At 38.8% G+C, this 17946-nt stretch overlaps 4 protein-coding genes across 4 annotated transcripts; 2 read left to right on the top strand and 2 right to left on the bottom strand.

Moving 5' to 3' along the window:
• Positions 1–3875: 3875 nt before the first annotated feature.
• On the bottom strand, positions 3876–5986 carry LOC101303526 (putative F-box protein PP2-B12-like). The gene is made up of 3 exons (XM_004302078.1): positions 5454–5986; positions 5187–5305; positions 3876–5032 (listed from the first exon to the last, which is right to left on the bottom strand). Exons 1-3 carry the CDS (start codon positions 5706–5708, stop codon positions 4645–4647), a joined length of 762 nt encoding a protein of 253 aa, XP_004302126.1. The 5' UTR covers positions 5709–5986; the 3' UTR covers positions 3876–4644.
• A 1615-nt stretch (positions 5987–7601) lies between these two features.
• LOC101302092 (serine/threonine-protein kinase At3g07070-like) lies at positions 7602–9474 on the top strand. Its single transcript, XM_004304749.1, has 4 exons — positions 7602–7853; positions 7986–8175; positions 8282–8673; positions 8770–9474. The coding sequence occupies exons 1-4, from the start codon at positions 7602–7604 to the stop codon at positions 9472–9474; spliced, it is 1539 nt and encodes a 512-aa protein (XP_004304797.1).
• A 656-nt stretch (positions 9475–10130) lies between these two features.
• On the bottom strand, positions 10131–12707 carry LOC101303237 (violaxanthin de-epoxidase, chloroplastic-like). The gene is made up of 7 exons (XM_004302077.1): positions 12590–12707; positions 12144–12202; positions 11708–12003; positions 11443–11615; positions 11255–11351; positions 10754–11145; positions 10131–10656 (listed from the first exon to the last, which is right to left on the bottom strand). The coding sequence occupies exons 3-7, from the start codon at positions 11987–11989 to the stop codon at positions 10131–10133; spliced, it is 1470 nt and encodes a 489-aa protein (XP_004302125.1). The 5' UTR covers positions 11990–12003; positions 12144–12202; positions 12590–12707.
• A 1383-nt stretch (positions 12708–14090) lies between these two features.
• On the top strand, positions 14091–16885 carry LOC101301799 (cysteine-rich receptor-like protein kinase 3-like). Its single transcript, XM_004304748.1, has 8 exons — positions 14091–14181; positions 14614–15198; positions 15293–15316; positions 15419–15859; positions 15962–16077; positions 16174–16434; positions 16530–16730; positions 16817–16885. The coding sequence occupies exons 1-8, from the start codon at positions 14091–14093 to the stop codon at positions 16883–16885; spliced, it is 1788 nt and encodes a 595-aa protein (XP_004304796.1).
• The last annotated feature ends 1061 nt before the right edge of the window (positions 16886–17946 follow it).

Here is a 17946-nt window from a genome sequence, read left to right as displayed (position 1 = left end):
TTCATGACCTTTCACAGCTTAAACGGACCACTAATGTCGCGTGGGTCTTAGAAGATCGTGTTCTCGCTTGTTGTGATTCAAGAAGCACCATTGATTGCGAATTAAGTATGTTTCACACTTTCATTATTATTTTTAATTTGAGTTTAGGTTTTCTTTATGATTTTTTTTTTCAGAGACAGATTCAAGGGTGAAATTCACACTCGTCACCTAGCATGTCCTGTCAACCAGGTGTGGTTCTATAAAAGCAGTAAAACAAGTCCTGAGGCATATGTCACATTCGTCCAGGAAGAAGAAGGCGGTCAGAGAGGGAACACATCGTCAGCATGTAGAGAGTTACTTGGACTGGGCATTTGATGGGGAGAGAAGTTGACGCCAAAAACTCGGTATTCTTAATCTTTGGTGGACAATCAAGGTATAAAAAAAATGGCGTCAACTTCTCTTCCCATCAAACGCCCGGTCCAAGCAACTCTCTTTACATGCTGACGATGTGTTTCCTCTCTGATTGCCTTCTTCCTGGAAAAATGTGACATATGTCTCAAGACTTGTTTTACTGCTTTTATAGAACCACACCTGGTTGACAGGACATGCTGGGTGACGAGTGTGAATTTCACCCTTGAATCTGTCTCTGCAAAAAAAAATCATAAAGAAAACCTAAACTCAAATTAAAAATAATAATAATAATAATGAAAGTGTGAAACATACTTAATTCGCAATCAATGGTGCTTCTTGAATCACAACAAGCGAGAACACGATCTTCTAAGACCCACCCTACATTAGTGGTCCCTTTAAGCTGTGAAAGGTCATGAAGGCACCTTAAATCAACAATATTATCAACTGAAACATCATGGAAACACTTCGAATAGTTCTGAAGACATTTTAAGTCACCAACATCGCCACTTGAGAGGTTTAGAAGACAATCACCAACGTTCTCGATCAATGCAGACATATAAATGGTTTGAGATGTTGTACGTGTATGGATGAGTCAGCGATAGGGATTAGAGAACTTCGATCGGAGGACCATGTGCGTTCCACGTTTGCATATGGGGAGCTTATCAAGGGTGCATATTTTGAAGAAACGTTTCAGAAAGTTACTGAGCATGAAGTGACCCCCAGACAAATGATCCAGTTCTAACCCAAACTTGGCCAGGAAATCAGTTTTCAGAGAGGAGAGAGCATAGTTTTAATTTTTTGTCAGACCTTGCAAGAACCCAGGAAACCACTTTTAGCCATGTAGGAGTGCTCGAGTCATCAGAGCACTTGGTTACTTGAGGTTCAATGGAGCACGCTGCTGGTTGTCCAAGTACTAATCTATCATCCCAAGAACCTTGTCCAGGGCTATCCCCTTCCCTGACATTCTCCTCTTCTTGTTGAGGTGACATGTTCTCAAACTCAACTCCTAAAACCAATTTTGAAACCAAACTTCTTATTTCAACTGTCTTCTCTCTCATGGTGACACAGTGTGCTTTCATAGCTTCTGAAGCAGATGTCTCCTGTCTAAATGTGACAAAACCAAAGCCTCGAGATTGTATCTTGTTTTTAATTTGAGTCACAATCACAATAGCATCTTCTACTGATCCAAACTTTTCACAGAACTTTCCCAGATCATCTGCGTCACAATAGTCGAAAGAGTAAATTACAATTGTTTAGTTGAAAGACCAAAAAATAGTCCAAGTCTAGGGGGGTTGAAGGGCGGTAATAGCTAAGATTGATCTCAGATACAGTACAAATAGAATATGACCCTCTTTCATTACCTTATATTTTTCATATTCTATTTCTTTATTTCTTCCTATGTTGCTTTCTAGAGCCCTTCTAAGTGATGTGCGCGGTACATAGTTCATGATGTGGAACTCTTTTAATTTCATCCTATTGGCTGGGTTCGTGCGAAAAGGTATCTTCAAAAGAAGATAATTTTAATGAACCCTCTAATTCTTTTTTTTATTTAGCCCACCTAATGAATGAAACATGGTAAACATATAATTATGTTAGTCAAAAAAAAAAAAAAGCTGTATGTCTGTTACTTAGATGGTTGATCATGCTAGATCATCTTAACTAATACAACTTATATTGATTTGATAAAAGTTCATAGGTGCATTACCAGAGTCCACTGAAGGAGGAAGTCCTCCAACAAAGACTTTGCGTTTGAGTAGTTTAGCGGCAAAGGAATGGCTCTGGTCTGCTCCCTCTTTTACTTCCTGAGACTCCTCCACACAATTTGCATAAAAAAGCACTTAGCTCCTCTGACACATTTTCGATGAGAGTCAAAGTTCTTATAAACCTCCGCCTTGTTGCTTGAGCTATCTGCACAGTGATTAGGGAAGTTGAATCAAATATAAAGAAAGATGGGTACAGTTGCCTGATACATTTATTCCACATATTTTAATAATGAACTTACTAAAATTAACAGTGCTGGGGCTCAGCAATATGTTGCGCATAGCTTGAGAGGTTGCCAAGTCTATAGCTCTTTGCCTACAGGTATTTTAACAGTTTTGCAGAAATTCATGAAGGCACATGCACAAAAGATATGTTAGCATTCAAAGTTTCAACTAAAGAGGCTCTAGAACCCACCTACTGTAAAGATGTAACATGATTGAACTGGAGAAATTTTTTGATGTTCCTTACCACTGCTGAGGGACTTCACTATTTGCTCCCCAAGTCAAAAGAAGCTCAGCACACTCCTCGCTCCTATTCTTCACAGACAGGGGGGTTTCTTTCATTCCTGTAATATAGTGCTTCCCATCCAGGTCTCCCAACAGAAGAACCTGTCCATGCCTCAAAGTCAGCGCTCCTAAGATTCAAGAAAAAATAATGTGTGCTCTTGTTTATCAGGATGCCAAGAATGTTGACTCATTAAGAAAATTGGAGAGGTAGAAGAGATAACATATTGTACCTCAAGGGCCTCTGAATTACCATTACCAGCAGCAATATCAAATGCTGTCAACCCCAACTTATTTCGTTGGTGTACATGAGTGCCATGCTCAAGAAGAAGCCACAGAATTCTGGGATTGAAAGAATACAGAGTTAGTAAGTTGATTAAACCATATGCATCGGTGTGTGTGCGCACATGTGTCTGAGAGAGAGAGAGACCTGATATGTTGAGGAAAAAATCTAGACAATTTAAGGGTCCAATGAAGAGCAGTATCGCCATTTGCATCAGCATCATTAACGTCTGTGTTTGTCTTCAGGAGCAGCTGAACAATAGCTTCATCTCCTCCCTATCAGCAATTTATCAAATTATGGTCACGTATCATAAGATGATCCCAAGGCTACATTGATATAAAACAGTGTATATGATAATTGTTCGCACTTTAAAAAGCAGAGCTCTAGACAACAAATTTGTTCCCATGCAACAACTATGTGTACTTTCTTCTTGCTACACTGTCTTCAGAAGCTACCAGTATGGATTAACTATGTATCTATGCAACAACTACGTGTATTTCCTGATTTGTTCTAACATAGTAGTAGATTGTTTCCAATTTCCACTTTGGAGACATTACGGAATGTGAAAGTGCAACCAGTATTAAACAAAAGCAAGAAAACAACACCACCACATTAGGCCAGAGGGACCCAATCCCAACACAAAAGAGAGAGAGAGAGAGAGAGTAAAAAAAGCCAGTTGCATCTACCAGTGACTTCAATTCAATTGGATCATCCAAATCAGAAACCAATGCAAAAAGGAGATTTTTAGCACAAGACATTTGGAAATTATGATGAAACCATTGTTTTCCTCTCTGATTATTACTGAAAACTGAACTGAACAGAAGAATGGAGGCTCACCTGAGCTGCACGGATGAGTGGCGAAGAAGTCACCTTCTTCTTCTTCTTCTACTTCTTCTTCTTCTTCTTCCTCTTCTCCCCACCACCGCTGTGAGCAACAGCTCCGAAAAGCTGGAGCAGCTCTATCATAGCTTCCTCCTCTCCGACTTTTCGCTCCCCACGCCCAGATCCAAAGCCTCCCTAATAAGCCATTCGTAATGGTCGCCTTCTCCTTAAACCCCGACCTAAAATCCGGCCGCTCCACGACAGAATCATTGACTTTATCAGCGGCCACGTTCAGTAGAGCCGTGAGAGGAGCAGGACGGCCTTCAAAGGCGTAGTCATAGGCCAACTGACCGATCTCCTTCGTGTGTTCGCCCACGAGTTAGACAGTGAGTAATTCCTGAAAACCAGTTGAAAAAAAATGAAGAGCTTAAACACACAAAGAAGGTTTCTTCATTGCTCAGATTGAAGAAGGTTTCTCCCGTTTCCTGCCATTAATCAAGCTTTGGTTATGAAATCCCACTTCAAAAAGAAAGATGAACAAAAAATCCGGTTCTGAATTTGTTACGTTCAACAAAACTACATCATCCACATTATCATATCACATAAGAACTCTTCAAGTTGTATACAATGTACTAAATTTTTCCTAGGTTCATCTGGTGTTTCAATTTTAAACTTCTTTTCCAGGTCTATAATTCAAGTATGACAGAAAAAATGAGATATGAATTTAACAAATTGGCCAATGACTCAAATTATAGTTGAAGTACCGATTTTCACAATATAGCATAAGCGATTTGCACGATTCATTGAACCTTTAACATATTGCAGAAAATTGCTATGTTAAAACATGTTACAAACGAGAATCAACTTTGAGACGATCAAATTCTACTAGTACTCCCTCTTGGGGCGGACCTCAATGCCTTGAACAATAAGACCTCTCTTCCAATGACCCGCCCCATTTGCCAAACAACGCATTTTCAACATCCCATCTTCTGATCCCCCTACACAGTAAAACTCACCCATCTCAATCTCCAACCACCCGTCGGATCTCACTCCACTGTGCAGAAACTCAGTCCGGTTAATAATTTCTCCTCCCTCAAGAGAGTCAAGACCCATAGTGACCTCCGCCTCTAGGTCTACAAATCCAGAAGGTTGTGCAGTAAACTTGAACACAAGGTAACCTTTGTACATAGTGGATGGGGACAGCAGACGTGTCTCAAGTTTCCCATGGATTTCAAGCCAGCAAACATCAAGAAGCTCAGCCACCTCTGCAAACCTGTCAATAGTTACATACACATACACATTATACAACCCATAAGACTATCTAGTCTTAATCCCTAATAACGACCAAAATCTATAACCAAATAATAACCAACATGTATATCCATCTTAATGCATACAAAAAAACATTCAAGACAAAAATTCCAGACCTGGATTCAGGATCAGAAATCCATCTCCAATACATCGGAGTGTTGCCCCAGGCAATACCAAGCTCTCTTGCAGAAATCATGTAACATTTTTTCCCACTCCATTTGTCTAGTGAAAAGCTCTACATGACAGCAATTAATAAACAAAAGAACATTCAGATGAAATCGATCATTATATTTTGGTCAATATCATTAACAGCATCAAAATCACTGAATCATAAAAACATGTTCATGTTCCTCAAGAATCAAAAGGGAGGTTGAGGAATTTACCAGTTTACCCTCCCTGAAGAGGACAGGGCAGAGAGCGAGGAAAACCTCCTTTTTGGTTCTGCCGGCAAGTACCCCAAGCTCCTCTGGGGACAAGGTGCGTGTCTCAGGCGGAAGGAACTTATCCCAAACGGCGTCGGAATCGGCAGCTGACCCGAAAAGCTTAGAAAGCAAAGACAGCCGGCAAGCATCTCGAGGAGTCGTCAACGATATGATATGGGCTATGCAACCCTCCGGCAACTCCAGCAGATCCATCATCACTGCGCCGCAGGTGATTGTTTTTCCTCCTGCTCTTTATCCTTCTCCTCCTTCACTGTGTTTGGTGATGATTGATGAACTGGTTTTGCTTTGGACCAACTTGTAGAGTTATAGGAAGAGCCTTAGGGGAGGTGGGTTGAATTATAGTGACTATTTTGAGAGGAGAAGACTGGAATTAAACTTAGACCTTAAGGAAATCGTTGTAATCATGAGCTGGTGAAGTCGATGATAAATTCTTATTTTTACCATGTGTCCTCTTCCAAGTGGTTAGACGGCCATGACACAAGAAATATTCCTCGATCTGGATTTTATTATATATACACACATATATATATTGCGGCCTTGTGGGTCTAAAAACCTTAAGGAAACCGTATGATCTCGAATGAAAGCCATATACTCAATTATGTAATCCATCATTCATACTTCAATATAAGTACCATATCAAAGTTTTGTCTTCTTTTCTTCATTTAGGTGATTCATATATGTCAATTTCTGTTAAGAGTTGCCTTTCTCTGTCTGATTGCCTAAAATAAAAACAGTAGTGATGAAGTTTGAAGTTTTTGAAACTAGGTGCATATGTAACATCTCTGAGGATGATTCTTGGAAGTGAATGACAGAGGGTTGTGAACTTCTGGGTTGAAGTTTACAACTGTCCTTCAAATGGCAGCTGAGGCTGTTCAGTGAAATCAGCTGAGATTTTTATTTATTTATTTACTTTACTTTACTATTTTTACAATGTTTATAACTCAATAAGCTAGTCATCTGTATTAATTGTTTTCTTGCTTATAAATCAAGTCAAATGAGACACTTGAGGCAGCTAGAATATAGAGGTTATCTTCTATAAGCATTGTGAGGTGTGAAGAGTAGATTTTGTTAGAATACACCAACATAGTGAACAATTTAGAGCTGGTTATGTGTTAAGACAAAACAATATCCCTAAATAACTGGTGTCAAAGATTATTCATCCTCGATTGGTTGGACACCCTCCATGTATAGCCTGTATTGCTAACTGAAATTCAATTACATTCCCACAATTTGCTCTCTTTGTTTTCATAAGGCAAAGCATCCCCCTCACATCTCCCACCTTTTTCTGACGAGAAGTCTAAGGAAAAGTCTCACATTTTGTACCTTCCAAAACTTAGCAATCCCATTCGTTCTCTTCTCCTTTGTTTGTTAATGATTCAGATTTTTTTCCCCCGTAGCTTCAAACTGCAATTAGCTGCCATCGCCCCACCTTCGGGGTCCTCCTTCTTCATTTTCCTTGGAGGACCCTGATCCCACTCCTCCACCTCCTCCTCCTCCTCCTCTCATTTCTTGTCAAACTGGAAGGAAAACTTTCTTGCATTGTTAACGCTTGTTTTGTTTTGAAAAGCATCAACTTGTTAGAGTGGACGAGATGAGTTGTTTTCCGTGTTTTGGCTCACAGAGAAGTAAGAGATCAAGTCACAGGAGGGTAGATCACGCTTCTGCACCCCCTGTTGAACAGGGTAAGTTTTTTTTTTCTCTTGAAGTATTGGTTACTTCTGATGATATCATAATCTCATTGGTAAGTTACCCCAAAAAGTAATAATCTCGTGTGTAAACCCTAAATCAATTTTGTCTCAACTACAATGTGAAATGGCATCATATATGTTTTCAAGGAATAAAATTTAGATTCAAAAGCCAATGAGATTATCAATAATGTTTAACATATCAAAGGCATGGTTGTAGACATAAATCTTCTTTGATAAATATATATGTGATTCATAATGCAAGACAGAAAAGAATTTGATAAATAATGTTAATCCCTCTCCTTGTCTGTGATTCATAATGCTGGTAGAAGGACTTCATTCCCTTTATGTTATACTAGTCTTCCTGCATGCTCCTTACAAATTACTGTCTTTGTCTGCAGAAATGAAAAAACAAAGACCTGCTGAGACGCATTATGTGACACACTCAACACACTCAACACACTCACACTCGCACTCAACACACACAAAACAGCGGTCACACTCGCATGTGGAAGTTGACATATCACAAATCAATGCAAAGAGTTTCACTTTCCGTGAGCTAGCAACAGCAACAAAGAACTTCCGTCAGGAGTGCCTTCTAGGAGAAGGTGGGTTCGGAAGAGTTTATAAGGGAACTCTTCAGTCGAGTGGGCAGGTTAGAAAGACTCTTACTTTGTTTTCAATCTATGAGTGTACACAATGCAAGTTGTTCTTTCATGTTGGTTTCTTTTTTTCATGAAGACTTGTTGATGTACTTATAAGGTTTGTTTTCCTATCTTGTTTGTAGGTGGTGGCTGTGAAGCAACTCGACAGAAATGGAATGCATGGAAACAAGGAATTTCTGGGAGAGGTTTTGACACTGAGCCTCCTACACCATCCAAACTTAGTTAATCTTATTGGATATTGTGCCGATGGAGATCAAAGGCTTTTGGTCCACGAATTCATATCAGGCGGCACTCTAGAAGACCGAGTTCTTGGTACATAGCATCCTCTTTTCTGCTACTTTTTCTTGATTTAGGACTATTTCATTTGTTCCGTTTGTATCATGATGAGTATGTATTTGACCTCAATAGTTATGTGCAGATAATCAAGCAGGTAAAATGACTTTAGATTGGTACACGAGGATTAAAATAGCTTATGGTGCTGCTCTGGGATTGGAGTACTTGCATGAGAAGGCCAATCCACCCGTTATATATAGGGACTTCAAATCTTCAAATATCTTGTTAGATGAAGAATTCAATCCAAAGATCTCGGATGTTGGACTTGCCAAGCTTGGCAATGCCGGAGATAGGATGCATGGACCATCAAGGCTGATGGGCGCCTATGGTTTCTGTGCTCCAGAGTACTCGAGAACTGGTGAAGTCACAATGAAATCGGATGTATACAGCTTCGGAGTTATTCTTCTGGAGCTAATTACTGGAAGAAGAGCCATTGACACTACAAGAGCAAATGATGAGCAAAACCTAGTTGCTTGGGTAAAATAACTTCTCATTACAGGTGATAGTGTGACCTTACAGGAATATGAATATCAAATTTAATGTGACTTTGTTCTGGTTTGTACGTGTGAGCAGGCACAACCCTTATTCAGGGACCCAAAAAAATATCCAGATATGGCCGATCATTCTCTTAACAAGCAATTTCCGGAGAAGGAACTAAATCAGGCTGTTGCGATAGCAGCAATGTGCCTGCAAGAGGAGCCATCAGTCCGGCCCTTCATGAGTGATGTTGTAACAACTCTAAGTTTTCTTTCAACAAGTCCGCCTCCTCCTGAGGCTACTCCTGCTCCTGTTCCAGCTTATACAATCCAGGATGGTAACTCTGAATCTGACAGTCTTTCCGACGATGATGAGAGCAATGAGGAGGCTTCAGACAGTGATAGTATCAGAAGTGCACACAATAGCCGCCGCCATTATGCTAATGACAACTCAAATAAGGATGTTTATGACCAAAATTTGCGTCAACTAAGTGGTGTTGACTCCAAAGAATGGCATTCATTTGAGAGAGACGATGCCGCTTCTTCAGGTGACCAAAGAAGTAAAAGCAAGAGCAACAGTGATCAAGGTACTAGTTTCAGCCAAGATAAATATGGAAGTGCTACTTCTAGAAGCAACAGTGAAGAATCCAACGAAGCAGGTATTTCTCATAGCAACAATAGAGTACCACAAAAAGAAGAGACTACTGTCACAATTGGAGGAATTACGAGCGCAGAATCAACAAATGGAAACTCTAAATCTGTCAATTTCTTGGACCGCACCACCAGCCGCAGGGCAACCTGAATCAATGAATGTTCCACCTAGAAAGATTGGTCACTAGATTGTCCTTCCTTGCACATACATGCATTCCATTTCTAATTTTGTATGATGAGCCATGTAAGGCTTTTGTCCCTCAGAGACACCAAAGAAGAAGCATTCATGTCTAAAGAGCGGAATCAAGACTTGGGGCCAGAATTGTATGATGAGGTTCTCTTCTCTCTGTTTTTTTTTTTTTTTTTTTTCTTCAACATTTCTTATACTCAACTTTCAGGTCTTCTTGTGTGATTTCATCTCTTTTCTTCAATGTCAATGTAACATTAAAACTTAGAGAAACAAAGAAAACTTACAAAAATCGTGAGAGGCATTAACCCTTGGTCCTGAGCCAGATTACTGAGACGGCAATGGACCACTAGTAAATTGGCAAGGGAATTTCTGTTATTATAGTTTACCCACTACTCTTACCTTCATGAGTTTTATGAATATAGTCGTCAAACTGTGGGATCAGTTGACTAGAGTAAACTCTTGTAAATTTTGATACTCAGAAACAAAAGTAGAAGACTTTTATATTTGATTGTGAAAGCAAATATAGCTTTTTGCATCAGCTTACATTCTGCAAAAAATATATATGAATAACAGTATGGTATAAGTAACCAAGAAACCTATGATCTTTCAGTGTTGGACTACCTTAGCTTCCGAAGAGGAAGTGTTCGTCCGAAAAGCTTTCCTACTTCGGTTGCTTCCATTTTGAGCTCGCTCAATATATCCATCTCTTCTTTGGAAAGCTCTCTCAAGAAGTTCTCCTCATCTTGTTTAATCTCATTAAACCCTTTTGCTAACCTCTCATTAAACCCTTCTGCTAACCTTTGAAACAATGACAGCTCAGTCTGTTCAGCCTTCTGCACCTCCCCTTCTATCTGTTCAACCTCCTCTATAATGGTCCTCTCCCCTTCCTCAAGTTTCTTCTCCAACCTCTCTACAAGTGGAGGTTCAGGCCCGCAAGTATTATCAGTTTTGATGAACTTGCTGAAGTCTCGTCCCACGTTCGCAGCTGCTTTTTCAAGTTCAGGAACAATGCTTTGTGGCAAAACTGAATTCCTTGTATATATCACAGAACCACCGTATCCGTCCCACGCATCATTCTTGCCACGGTAGTATACAAATATATAGTCATCCGGTTTATTCTCTATCTTCGAAGATAGAATGTACCTGCACAAGTCATGTTCATATCTCTGTTAATGTTTTGAGGTGATAGAGAAATGCACATTGAACAAAAAAATAAGGTATACATGTGACATGAATTTACCAGTCATCTTGATAGTGAAGATAATCATTGTCATGATTGTATAGTATGCCAGGCTGGTTTGGATCTTGCACAAACTTCTGAACAGCTGTTCGGGTGAAAAATCCACCATCAGGGGTTCTTATTCTCCAAGATAAATTTCCTATAAGTCTGCCAGATTCTGTATGGAAGTCATGCACTTGGCAATCAAAAGCATCAAAGGTAGGATTCAAGCCACTAGTGATGAACCATTTCCCATTAAACTTTTCCATATCAAAGCTTTGAACAAGAGCAGAAGGATCTGGGATAGGAAATTCTCCCACGTCGGATTTCATAGGTACACACTTCTTTCGTGACACCGCACATTCATTAAATTCATCCACGACACTGTTCTCAAACAGGTCTCCGCATTTAATCTGCAATAAGGAACAAGAAAGACATATATGACATATCAGATTTTCCATCCTATAGCGTTTGGCACTTTGAAATTGATTAAGATAGAGATACATATGAAACAAACCTAACCTGGCATTCTGTCTCATCAGGACGATTATTACAAGTTTGCAGACAAGCTACATTGGCAGCACAGGACGGGTTTGCAATGCACTTTGCAAGTTCTACCCTAACATGAACAAATGTTCCAGTGATCAAATTAAGGAAAAGAAAAAGAAAAGAACCGCAGACTTGTTTAAAAAGCTGACTGATTGCATTACCTGCATTCCTTAAGTAAGCAGGAACAAGTTTTGAGAGCATCAACAGCATTGGCTGAAGGTATCACCATGAGAGCGCATACCAGTAAACCGGCTACTTTCAAGAAGTGTAACTGACTCCACTCTCTAACGAGACTTGATATTTCTTCAAGTATAACATTAATCACCTGTTTCGTCTTCATATACGAAGGAAAACAAATCATCAATCACTAGCTGAGTTAGAAATTTAGAACAGAAAAACCAAATGCAGATGCATTGTGCAAGTTACCTCAATTTCACTACTTCTTGTTCCCCTTTTTGAAAAGGCCTTCTCAGTCCTCCTAGAGAGCATAGAAGACCATTTCGACCCCAAACCAGAAGAGTTTCTATCAGAACTAATGAATTGGGAGTATCTTGATTTTCTGCTATTGGGACAAAATTTCACAACCACTTGAAAATCAACCACCCTTCTCTTCTGAAACCTTTCTTCACTTGTAAATCCCAACCTCATACATGTACTGCCAATACTATCATTATGGAACAGGGAGATTGAACGCGCGGCCAGTGCCATACTTCAATTCAGACCTGATCACAGTTCATCATATGAGTTGGTAGTCATTCTCTTGTTTTGCATAGTATGCACATAATGAGAACTCCATTCCCACAATTATTTTGATACAATTGATTGAACAAAGGTAACTAAAAAAATGAAAAATTGATCTTACCTTAGTTGTTTTCCGAGAACGATGATCCAATCATCCGATTGTTCCAATGGACAGAAGATCTAGATGGCATTTTGCACTATACATAAGTCATTTTCCTTACAATATTCAAATGAAAAAGCACATAAAAACCTCATAAATCTTGATACCAGATGCAAAGAAGATAACTTTGCCTATTTATGTCAATACCAAATAATACAGATAAATGAATCAACACTAAATTCTCAAACTTTACTAGTGACTACTGTCAAGTAATGAATTCTCCAACATACTCTTGTGTAAAACTAAACCCAACACCTGAAACTTTCATTACCCAATATAAGACATGAAAGTTCGGTAGGACTAGAAAGTGAGTCGATTCTAAGCAATGTTGCAATATTGGGTTCATATATAACACATATATAGGATATTAGGATATAAAGATAGGGATAGAAAGAGAGAGAGAGTACCTTGGGGTGAGTTGGAGGAGAAGAGTACGCGCATGGCAGCAGGAGCTTATCTTGGTTTGCAGGGAGTGAAATGAAGGGAAGGACAAAGTATGCACAAAAGGACGACGCAGGCAAAGAGAGGAAGGACGAGAAGAGAAGGGCGCCAAAGTTTTTGTTGGATAAGAGAGTAGCAATCGTGTGGAAACCAGGGCCGTGACGTATCCAATTGGGCTTTTTCTTTTATTCTTTTTCTTTTCCATTTAATTATTTTTTTATCTTTTCTATTCTTAAAAAATACATGTTGTGTACTAAAAATATTTTTTTTTTTCTAGATTTTTATTTTTGGTCCAACCATTCAAGGAAAGAGTTATTAAAAACATGTAACCAAAGAAAAATATAAAGGGATTGACGTATATGTTATATCTTTGCATGTATCAATTCAAAATATTTTTTGTGTGTTTTCTGTTTGGTTGAACGGATCAAGATTATGTATTAGAATGAACTTGGCCAAGTTTTTTTATACACGAATTAACAACGGATACTCATTTCCTATATGAGATGGTTGGAGTCTCCAAATCAACCCCCTTAGCCAATTGACAGACTTATAAGCCTAAGTCTAGTTAACTACCTATGTTTATTCCTCAAGATCCAAAAGAACATTACTTGAAATAAAAATTAATGGATGATCATCATTTGATTTACACGTCTTATTAGACCGCCTTAGAAACTCACAATGATCAAGAGTCAAGACTACCACCAAATCCCAATCATGACACAATACTCAATCCGGCAACCAAAAATGGAGGATATATAAGATCGAGTAGCTAGAAGCTCAAGAAAATGGCCAGTATGGTCCATGACTCCATGCTATCCTTCTTTGAAATTTTTGAAGGCTAGGAAAAAAAAAAAAAAAAAAAAAAACAAAAGAGCATAATGGTCGGCTTGTCAAGAGAACAAGACACAATCCAACCTTCCTTTTTTACTCGTTATTCTTCATCCATCCAAGACCAGGCATGACAAGCATTAAAAAAATATAAAAAAATAAAAATAAAAAAGACCAAATAACAGATAATATATGATTGTATGTCTATATTTCATACTACAGCGATGCGGCGATGTGTTTAAGGATCTACACTATTGGTTCCAACATTTTTATATGCAAATTCCTTTGTAGCTATTCCCCTAGTGGGTGGTTTTCTTAATTGTTATTCAAAATTCCTTTGCATCTCTCTACAATCAAAGGGCTCGATCAAGTACACGATCAAATCCCAACCGGATATCACAAGGTTGCAAGAGCTAGCTGTAAGAACCAAGTTATAAGAGGACCTCTAGAATATGCTTCTTATTAATTTGTTTATCTAGCTCATCGATGACATCAAGGATTTAGAGTGCTTCTATAAGTATTCAAATCCATCATTTCCTTTGAAAAGTTTCGTTGCATTGTGTATCTCTCACTTACTAATCAAAACAGCTAGCGTTTTCTTTCGAATGGGCATTGATATGATCTAGGGTTTAGGGGCATATGACGTCAGCAAGACACTTCACGATTTTGTTCATTGCCACTTTTCTTGTCCAAGCCCTTTCACTATCTTTGTCACCCGATGATGGCTCAGGTTGGTTTATCTGTTTGCTCAATTAGACTTTGGCATGAGATCAAATTATATCGAGTAGCATGTTCGAAACAAGCTAGCTATATGTTATCTTTCGACAAAAATTAATTTTGCGTTTTATTTGTTCGATAAAAGTTCTCTTTAGTTAGCTTGTCGTTATTCACATATCATATTTGTTTGATATATAAGATGGGGTTTGTCTATTATGGGGAGCTTTTGAAGAGGTAAATGGTCATTACACACACATTTTGTGAGGTATGTAATACTATATATGCATATTTGGTCCATATATAGGACGATACTATTTCTATTAAACTTTCATCAAACAATTAACATCAGTGGTCCATATATGCTATGTCCATATATATAAGAGTTCTTGATCGAACTCAATTGAGTTGCAGCGTAACAATTTCATGCATGCATGACTAACTGCAGGAAGTTGTGTGCTAAACTTTACATCCTACCCATACCAACCAACTGGGGAGTGCATAAGTCCTGCCAAGCTGAGAATAAAGGTCTGGGATAGCTTTACACTTCCAAATCTCTGCTGTCGAAATGTGCTCACCACTTTGTCCCAAGCATTGGCCTGCCAAGCCTTTAGAACGCAGGGCGGTGTCTTTGTTTCCAATGCGGAATGGATTAACTGCACTGGCTCATTTGTTCGACAAGACGTGTCTGCCGTTCACTGTAGCCTTAATGATCTTTACGATGGCAGCAGCGACTGCTCCAAAGTAAACTTGGCAGAGATTAAGCAAGGGAAGGAGTACCAAGACGCATTGAACTTTTGTTCTCAATTTGGCAATGCTTCTTCTTCATTTGATGCCGTCTGTACCCCTTGCTCCGCTGCCGTGGGAAATCTTAAGCAACATTTGTTGGACCGGTATCATCAGAAGAATGATAACAACAAAACCGAAGATTCGATATGCGGTGTAGCTGCGGTTATTTCCGTTGCAGCCGGGAACATTTCGAATGCTTATATTGACGACTACTTTGGGTGTATGACTAAGTTCGACAAGTTCGGTAAGAAAATAAACTACTTCGTGTACGTTGGTCACTGAATTGAACGTACTCTATCACAGCTAACTCTGTGTTTTTGTTTTTGGTTCCCATGCAGAACCAGGTTACTTCAAACTCAAATGTAAGCATTAGTCTTTGTATCGGTTTCTTTACTGCAATTTCATGATCGTTTGCATACTTGATGTTTATAATTTTATAGAAATTAATCATTTTAGCTCAACAGATTCCCTTGTAGAAGCGATACTTTCGATCATGATAGCCATCACTGGACTAGTGCTGATAGTCATGCTGATAAAACACGTAACGAAGAAGAAGCCCCTAAAACCGATTCTCTCAGGATCAACGACTACTACGTGGTCTGGCCTGTATAGATTCTCCAAGGCTGAGATTGAGAATGCCATAAATTACGGACCTGAAAGAAAGCACCTTGGACGAGGAAGTGCAGGTCATGTTTATAAAGGGGTTCTTCCTAGCGGACAAGTTGTGGCCGTTAAGCACATCAACAAGAGTAACATATCAGATTCTTTCACAAGAGAAGTGGAACAGCTCTCTAGGGTTCGACACCCGAACTTGGTTTGCCTCTTTGGTTGCTGTGTCGAAGACGGCGAGCAATATCTTGTGTATGAATATTGCTCATCAGGGAATCTGGCTCAACATCTTCTAAGTATAAACTCAATATGATCCTTAACTATTTCCTGATCAGATTATTTCGAATTCCTTAGCATCTTACTAATCAAAACTCGTGTCTTGGTGTATTTACATGCAGGAAATGATCCTGTATTGACATGGGAGAGAAGGGTTAAGATTCTCAGAGACTGTGCGCTTGCTTTGAGGTATCTACACCACTATATTGATGGCTGCATAGTTCACAGAGATATTAAGGTAATTACCTATCGTAGTTTATGATGAAATTTCATGAATTAGTGTTTGAAAGGATAATTACTTGATGTTGATCCATGTTAATTTGCTTTTACAAAGCTGACGAACATCCTTTTGACTGAGAACTTGGACCCCAAGCTATCAGACTTTGGGTTGGCAAAGATGTTGGGGATGGAGGAGAGCAAAGTATTTACAGATGTTAGAGGAACAATAGGGTACATGGATCCAGAGTACATGACCAATGCCAAATTAACCTGTGCCAGTGATGTCTATAGTTTTGGTATCGTTACCCTGCAACTTCTGTCAGGGCAGAAAGTGTTTGAGCTTGATCTTGATGCGAGAGATCAACTCACAAGAAAGGTACGTATATATACGTATACACATACACGTACATACAAATGTTCATATGTTTCTATGTAGAGAGAGTGAGAGAGATCTCAATTTTGGTTTTGTAGGCGAAGGATGTGAGTTTGAACAAGCGTCCACCCGAGGATCTTGAAGACCCAAGACTAAATGGAAATGTCAACAAGGCTGACTTTGATTCGATTCTACAAATTGCAGTACTTTGTGTTGCCAAATCAAGCAAGGGTCGCCCTACGGTTGACGATGTCTTTGAAGAGATGGACAAGGCTTGGAAGAACACTGTAGCAGAAATGGTGAGCCTTTGATTAGCTACTCGATCATATTTGTTTAACATATAGCAAAGTAGTAATATTTTGTACATCAATTTCTTCGAGTGCAGAAGGCACAGAGAGGGATGAGTTCATCAGCAACACCATTGTCTTTATCTTTAGGAGTGTTGTCGGTGTGACACGAACATGATCGAAATGATCGAAATGCTGGTTTTTCTTTGTTTTCCGATCTGTACGTATCTGCAGGCTGTGTTTAGATATTAGTTTTATTATATATATGTAGAGTTGCAGTCGAGTTTATTAGGAAATAACGATGTAATCTGCTAGCTAGATTACCACAACATGCATAGTACTTGTCGTACGTATATAGTTTTACGAATTACATTCATGTACATATTTATCTTTTGATTTCATTGGCTTGGGAACTGAAAGTCCAAAATAATTGAAAAGATAAACATACAGATTAAAGCTAGGTAAGAATTATTGCGAAAGGTTTGTCGTTTGATACTATATTCGATTCACTACTGGTTAGTTCGGCACAATTGAATTGCATATACGCATGCATAACCCTTTCCTTAGGCAATCGGTGTTTGATTTGGTGAGGGATCATATACTGGTTGTGGTGCTTAAAGTTCCACATATATGCTCTACTACAAGTGCAATTTATATACAAAGATTAAGAGCAAGCAGCGTAGGTATAATTAGTATAGTAAGAACCCTACGTCTCAATCTGTAAATGGAAAATAATGCATGCATGCCAAGTGATTACTTTAATTGATGTTGTTCCTATTTTGGACGGTCTTTCTACTTAATTAGCTTGTATGAAGGCTTCAATTTACGTACTAGTCCATCAAAAAAATTCACGACCACAAAAGAACCGAGTGTGTGTGATATATTAAGGTTTGAAAGACTGATCGCCAATGTTATAGATTATGTAATTAATCTCAAAGATGTTCACTTTTAGATATATTTCTTCATGGAAATTAACGACTGAAACCTGGGAATGCATGTTTGGGAGCATATGGGTAAGATTGTCGGCAATTTTTCAGCATTTTATCAACTTTTCAATGAATCCAAAATTAGTAATTTGAATAGAACGTCCAATTTCTATATGTTATAAGAGCAACTAATTGGATTGCGAGTATATACCAACTCTGAAATGGTAAATCGATAGAACATGTCCATGAAATCAAGTGTGATGCGACAAATCATGTAGACCTAAAACCTTGTATATACAACT

This window comes from Fragaria vesca, linkage group LG6 (assembly GCF_000184155.1).
Source record: "Fragaria vesca subsp. vesca linkage group LG6, FraVesHawaii_1.0, whole genome shotgun sequence".
NCBI classification, from domain to species: Eukaryota; Viridiplantae; Streptophyta; class Magnoliopsida; order Rosales; family Rosaceae; genus Fragaria; species Fragaria vesca.
Note: the sequence above shows the minus strand (reverse complement) of the source record. Positions and strands in the feature narration are given on the sequence as shown.

What these genes read in the sequence shown, in the direction of transcription:
- LOC101302092 (XM_004304749.1), top strand. Translation starts at nt 7,602, where the DNA reads ATGAAAAAACAAAGACCTGCTGAGACGCATTATGTGACACACTCAACA. An exon ending in CTCTTCAGTCGAGTGGGCAG is followed by an intron (nt 7,854 to 7,985) that starts GTTAGAAAGACT and finishes TCTTGTTTGTAG; the next exon opens with GTGGTGGCTGTGAAGCAACT. An exon ending in AGCAAAACCTAGTTGCTTGG is followed by an intron (nt 8,674 to 8,769) that starts GTAAAATAACTT and finishes ACGTGTGAGCAG; the next exon opens with GCACAACCCTTATTCAGGGA.
- LOC101303526 (XM_004302078.1), bottom strand. Translation starts at nt 5,708, where the DNA reads ATGATGGATCTGCTGGAGTTGCCGGAGGGTTGCATAGCCCATATCATA. An exon ending in TCTTCAGGGAGGGTAAACTG is followed by an intron (nt 5,306 to 5,453) that starts GTAAATTCCTCA and finishes GCTGTCATGTAG; the next exon opens with AGCTTTTCACTAGACAAATG. An exon ending in ATTTCTGATCCTGAATCCAG is followed by an intron (nt 5,033 to 5,186) that starts GTCTGGAATTTT and finishes AACTATTGACAG; the next exon opens with GTTTGCAGAGGTGGCTGAGC.
- LOC101303237 (XM_004302077.1), bottom strand. Translation starts at nt 11,989, where the DNA reads ATGGCACTGGCCGCGCGTTCAATCTCCCTGTTCCATAATGATAGTATT. An exon ending in CAAGAAGTAGTGAAATTGAG is followed by an intron (nt 11,616 to 11,707) that starts GTAACTTGCACA and finishes TCGTATATGAAG; the next exon opens with ACGAAACAGGTGATTAATGT. An exon ending in CTTCACTATCAAGATGACTG is followed by an intron (nt 10,657 to 10,753) that starts GTAAATTCATGT and finishes TGACTTGTGCAG; the next exon opens with GTACATTCTATCTTCGAAGA.
- LOC101301799 (XM_004304748.1), top strand. Translation starts at nt 14,091, where the DNA reads ATGACGTCAGCAAGACACTTCACGATTTTGTTCATTGCCACTTTTCTT. An exon ending in GTCACCCGATGATGGCTCAG is followed by an intron (nt 14,182 to 14,613) that starts GTTGGTTTATCT and finishes GACTAACTGCAG; the next exon opens with GAAGTTGTGTGCTAAACTTT. An exon ending in GACTAAGTTCGACAAGTTCG is followed by an intron (nt 15,199 to 15,292) that starts GTAAGAAAATAA and finishes GTTCCCATGCAG; the next exon opens with AACCAGGTTACTTCAAACTC.